The 5,841-nt window shown below is 43.2% G+C and overlaps 1 protein-coding gene across 3 annotated transcripts in view; it reads left to right on the forward strand.

The window, feature by feature from the left end:
* The window catches only part of LOC106815056 (translation initiation factor IF-2, mitochondrial-like), a 33,717-nt gene that overhangs the window by 23,708 nt on the left and 4,168 nt on the right, over positions 1 to 5,841 (forward strand). For 2 of the 3 annotated variants that reach the window (XM_014819482.1, XM_014819483.1), the window contains exons 15-16: positions 2,410 to 2,528; positions 2,800 to 2,937. In XM_014819482.1, coding sequence (XP_014674968.1) covers positions 2,410 to 2,528; positions 2,800 to 2,937 — 257 coding nt within the window. The remainder of the gene's footprint in view (positions 1 to 2,409; positions 2,529 to 2,799; positions 2,938 to 5,841) is intronic. The other variant, XM_014819484.1, reaches the window with a different exon arrangement.

A 5,841-nucleotide genomic window follows, 5' to 3' on the forward strand; every position in this document is an offset into this window, starting at 1 on the left:
CCCCCCCCCCTAGAATTTTCTTCTGTATCCGCCACTGGTTGTGTGTGTGTGTGGGGGGGGGGGGTTGCGTGTTATTAAACCTCTTGACCCGGTTCCACAGACGTGGATTAACTCTTAACTCTGAGTTAAATTCCTTAACTCTGAGTTAAAAGTTAACTCAGAGTTAAATTCCGTTCCACAGTCGTGGATTAACTTTGACTCTGAGTTAAATATGCCTAACTCTGAGTTAAAATTTAACTCTGGTATGAACCTAGATTAAACTCTTAACTCGGGGTTAAAAATCAAGTTACATTCGATTTAGTTATAGATAGTCTTCGGTATAGTCCTTTAGACTAGTTAATTTCTACGAGGTTAGTTTAGCTCTAGGGCAAACTGCATGAAGTGCCCCTTCGCTCACTCAGGATACCACTGCCACAATGCTAGCACTATTTTTAAAGTTGGCGGAGCTCGTATCGGGGGGAAATCGTATCGGGGGGAAATCCAGCGAATGGAGATTCGTAAACAGCATATGATTTAAAAGAGGTAAATGGGCGCGCAATCCGCGTACTATTTCGTATCACTATTTTATCAAATTTTTCATGAAATAACTGTCGGATTTTTAATATCTTTGCAACTTTTATTAGTCCAAATCATATTACATAGGATACGAGTAACGTGCCTGCTGTAAAACTTGTAGTAAAAAAGCATTACAAATTGTAACCGAAATCTACTTGTGGCAGTGCTAGGGTACTTAAGTGGTAGTACTAGAGCTAATTAGTTTATCTAGTACTGCCCCGTGTCCGATCCCCCGCTGCCGCTGGAAGATAGGTGTTTGTTTACGTTTGGTGTACATCGGTCGGCCATTGATGGCGTACCAACGCTGATCCAGGCATCCGTACTGTGATAATATGGGGAAATGTAAGATATTTAGCTATGCCGCAATAGCCGCAGTTGTTAAAGCGCCTTGGTGATGACGCGAACGTTGCTGCATGGTTCAATCCCCTCATTGGCAAAATATTTGCCCTCATTTATTTATCGCTGCCGGTTTTCATTATTACGTTTTTTCATTACACTTTCTACCATGTTCGTGCATCTATCATGCGTCTATCGTCTATGCGTCTATCGTCTATGCGTCTATCATGCGTCTATCATGTTCGTCTGTTCAAACTACGTGGAATTATGGGATACTAACTCTGAGTTAAAACATTAACTCTGAGTTACTTAAAGTTCTCAGGATTTAATCCATGTTTAGGAAACACAAATTTAACTCGGAGTTTACTAACTCAGAGTTAGTGAGTTTAACTCAGAGTTAGCCTTAACTCAGGGTTAAAGTTAATCCACGACTGTGGAACCGGGTCCTGGGATACAAAGAGAAAAATTACCCTAGAATTCACAAAATTGCACTTACAATATCAATTTTTTTCAATTCCCTCAAAAACGGCTATCTTGAAGGTTCTAAATTGCTAAAATCCAAGAGCTTCCGGGGGCTCCGCCCCCTGGACCCCGGGCAAGAGCTCTGCCCCTGGTTGTGTGTGTGTGGGGGGGTTGCGTGTTATTAAACCTCTGGGATACAAAGAAAAAAATTACCCTAGAATTCACAAAATTGCACTTAACCCCCCCCGTTTCAATCGTTGCGCCACGTTTAAATTACCTCCGCCCCGATTAAATTCCACCACAATAAAAGTTTGACAGCGCAGGAATCGATCGTTTGTTGATGCAAACCCAACCCTAACCATAACACTGACTTTAAACCGACTCGGCTATCTTATATACGCGTGGCATAGTACCAAACACTATCTATGGTGTATCCGGAACTCTCGTGGGAAAAATAATTTCGCTCCCCAGACCCCCCTAGTTTTCCCTTCCCCCCTCCCCCTCCTTCTGTTTCAATTTCATCCTGGGGAGAACCCTGTATCTAGATGTCCCATAGCAGTGCTGTAATAGCATGTTCTAAAAACCTGTGATGTTGCTTAGCAACAAAGTGGCGCAGTGTTGATATTTTGTCCTACGTGTAAAACATTGTACAGACTGGGTGAGTTTGTCTGACTCCGTGTTAATATCCAGAGGTGGGGTGTGGATAATATCTGACTCAGGTTAGGCCAATTGCAATTGTTGAAAGGCCTGCAACAGAATTGATGGTGCGTTATTAAGAATCATTCTATGAACCTGAATTCATCTAATCTTTATTCTGTCTGACACTCACTAATACATTAATAAATAATTGGAGTTTATAAAGACATGAGGCAGAAACGTTTCATTTACTTGTGTAAGTTTGTAAATTGTATATTACGTATTGCTTTTTAAAAGATGCAAAAGATTGCTGGAAACTTTATGTGAGCGACTACAATAATGCGTAGTTTTCTAGTTGTTAAAACATTCCATTGTCGACTATAGCATTACATCTTATCCTACATGGCCTCGCTATTTTAGGTACAAAGCTGAACTGGAGAAGAAGCGACTGCAGGGCAGAAAGCGACGAGTAAGACCAATCTGGAGAGACAAGGAATCAGTAGAGAAAACCCATCCACACCTAGAAGTGGTTATCAGAGGTGGGTTTCACTACAGGATATGGGGTATGATGTGTTGTGGGTGAATTCGTCATATATATATATATTTATATATATATATAGCTGTTTTTGTACAAGGTGCTTTTTGTAAAAATCAGACATTCTGGAACCTAATGTAATATTTAGTGAGTGTGGGCATATTAACAACTAATCTCGTATCGTGATAGCCATACCTATGTGGCTCATTGCGACGTGAACGAATACATGGAGCTAGTATCCCAAGTGTGCTTCACTTTAAATTTCACGTGTACAGGTGACGTAGCAGGGTCAGTAGAAGCCATCAAGGATGTCTTATTGACCTACGCGTCAGCCAAGTGTGACCTTGAGATTGTTCAGGATGGGGTCGGCATGGTAACGGAGTCTGACATTGAGCTGGCCGCTACGTTCAATGGTACGCTGTCTTCCGGTTCATTGAAAATATGTGTTTATATGTTAAACAAGGCGAATATGCTATATCACTGAAGCTTAAACTTCTGACTGAAATCTGCAGAACATGATAACCACAAACCCTTGAATTTTGTTGATATATGTCAGTCAAGCTAGACCAGTTTTTATGTGTTTGTCATGTGTGCAGGCCAATTAATCAATATTGTGGCACAGAATTTTTAGGATGCCCCTATTGCCATGCTGGTTGGCTTAAGCCACCTGTCAGGATGGCAGATAGGGCAGTTGGTAGCAGTTAGAATTATAATGCAAACAAATTCCCTGTCCCGCCCCCTCTCAAAAAAAACATCGTTATCCAGCTGGTAATCTCCAGTTCGCATTTTCCTCCTACGTCCCCTAACTGCACCTCCGTGCACTGATCAATGTTGCCACACACCTAAGCAAACACCACAGGAGTGTGACAGAAAGTGGTGAAAACACTGGAAAATTCTCGCAATAATCGCTTTAGAGCGCCGTGCTAATGACGCGAACGTTGCTGGTTCAATCCCCGCATTGGCAAAATATTTTCCCTCATTTATTTATCGCTGCCGGTTTTTATTACACCTTCTACCATGTTCGTGCGTCTATCATGCGTCTATCATGCGTCTATCATGTTCGTCTGTTCTAACTACGTGGAATAATGGGATACTAACTCTGAGTTAAAACATTTAACTCTGAGTTACTCAGGATATACTTAACTCAGGATTAATCCATGTTTATGAAACCCAAATTTAACTCGGAGTTTACTAACTCAGAGTTTGTGAGTTTAACTCAGAGTTAGCTTTAACTCAGGGTTAAAGTTAATCCGCGACTGTGGAACCGGGTCCTGGTGTATAAGATATGTATTGTATCGTATTTGCTTACTGGCCTGCGCAGCCACCTGTGTATTGTATGTATATGTCAATATATGATGTTGTTCATTAAAGAATAGAGTAACCGTAGTAATTCTGTGGTTATAGCATTATACTGTCTGTGGCTTAAGTGCAATAGCACACGTATCTGTTGTACAAACGAACCTGGACACACTATACGATTACACGTGCCTACTACACGGGCTCACGAGCTTTGTTATAACTGGAACAAGTTTCTCGTTTGGCATCGTTTTCTCTGCTTCCACGGCTGGAGTCGGTGACACCATTGTGACTATGACGCGTCTTTATGCCATTAATAAAATTTTCCAATTTTTGTCAGTTCTATTGATTTATGTTAGCTGTAATACGAACGTGTTATACGTCGTGTTAGAATCACGCACTCCGCTTTGGTTCTATAATTCTTCGTTACTGGATAGCGCATACGCTTCCCCTTATGTTTCCGAAAGAACACGGAGCAGGAGAATCCATTTTCAGAGAAGATTTCTGAAAAAAGTAAAGGTCTTTATTAATTGGAGTTTTTTTTTTCATGCGTTGGTGCCATGCGCATCATCTTCCCAACCTTGGGCAATCTGCAATTGCACCTAGAACCGTTTGGTCCGCCCTCCTCCCCTCGCCGGGCTAACAGTCCGGTATATGATTGCTGCACTTGTTAACGGCATTTACCTTTTACGGACCATTGCTTTATGGGGAATCAATGGATTACGTAAAGCCTCTCTACCACATCTAGATTACACTGACGTGTTATGGATCGCTCCTATACCCTGAAAACTGCCAGGATTAATTAACCCTTGCCCCGATTGCATATAATTTCCAACAATCAGAGCACGCCCCATTGTAGCAGGCGCTGCTGGTTAGACACTTTCTTTTTCTTTTTTTCTTGGGCGAAAGCGACACCAGAAACCCGTCTAAACAGCATGTGACGCGGCGGCGTTGGAAATATCAACAAAGAACCCCCCACCCCCACCCCACGCACGCACGCACGCACGCACGCACGCACAGCAGACGCGGCACGCCCAGCACACAAATATATATACTATTTATATATGCGCATCACACACGCGTGCAACACACAGCACAACACACACGCACGCCACGCCACCAGCACACAGCACACCGACAACAACACCTTCACACACAGCACACACACACAACCACACAACTACACACATCACAACACAGTCACCCACACGACTACACCACACAACAACACATACACACACCAACACACACACACACACACAACACCACACACACAACACGCACACAGCACATGCACACACAACACGTCGTTACAGAGTCATACATATCATCTTATCGATGATTCCGCCCTAGTTCGCCGCGGCTCAGGCGAGCAATCGCCGCCCGCAGGTTTCACTCGACGAGCACTTACTCATGCATGTATATATATATATATATAATATATATATATATATATGCACCCAATATTTGCCATCGGTCGCGAATGTGTCCTTACTCGTTGATACCTAGCTCGGTTTGACACGTACCGCCGCTGGCGACAGGAATACTTCTTGATCTTTGGCGAGAGAATGGAGTGTGGCGTGTGTGAGAGAGAAACAAAGAGAGGGAGAAAGAGAGAGAGAGAGAGAGAGAGAGAGAGAGAGAGAGAGAGAAAGAAAGACAAAGAGAGACAGAGAGAGAGAGCGAGATTGAGAGAGAGAGAGAAAGAGCAAAAGAGAGAGAGAGAGAGAGAGCGAGCGAGAAAGAAGTAAAAAAGGCTAGCGAGAGACCGATCGCAAGAGAGAGGGTGCGCACGAAAGAGAAGGAAAGAGAGAGGGAGAGAGAGAGAGAAAAAAACAAGAGAGCGAGAGCGAGAGAGAAAAAGAGAAAGAGAGCGCGAGAGAGCGCGCACGAAAGAGAGAGAGAAAGAGAGAGAGAGAGAGAGAGAGAGAGAGAGAGAGAGAGAGAGAGAGAGAGAGAGAGAGCGCGAGGAGAGAAGAGAGAGCAGGAAGAGGAGTAGAGAGAAGAGAGAGAAGAGAGAG

This window comes from Priapulus caudatus, unplaced genomic scaffold (genome assembly GCF_000485595.1).
Source record: "Priapulus caudatus unplaced genomic scaffold, Priapulus_caudatus-5.0.1 Scaffold1031, whole genome shotgun sequence".
In the NCBI taxonomy this organism is placed as follows: domain Eukaryota; kingdom Metazoa; phylum Priapulida; class Priapulimorpha; order Priapulimorphida; family Priapulidae; genus Priapulus; species Priapulus caudatus.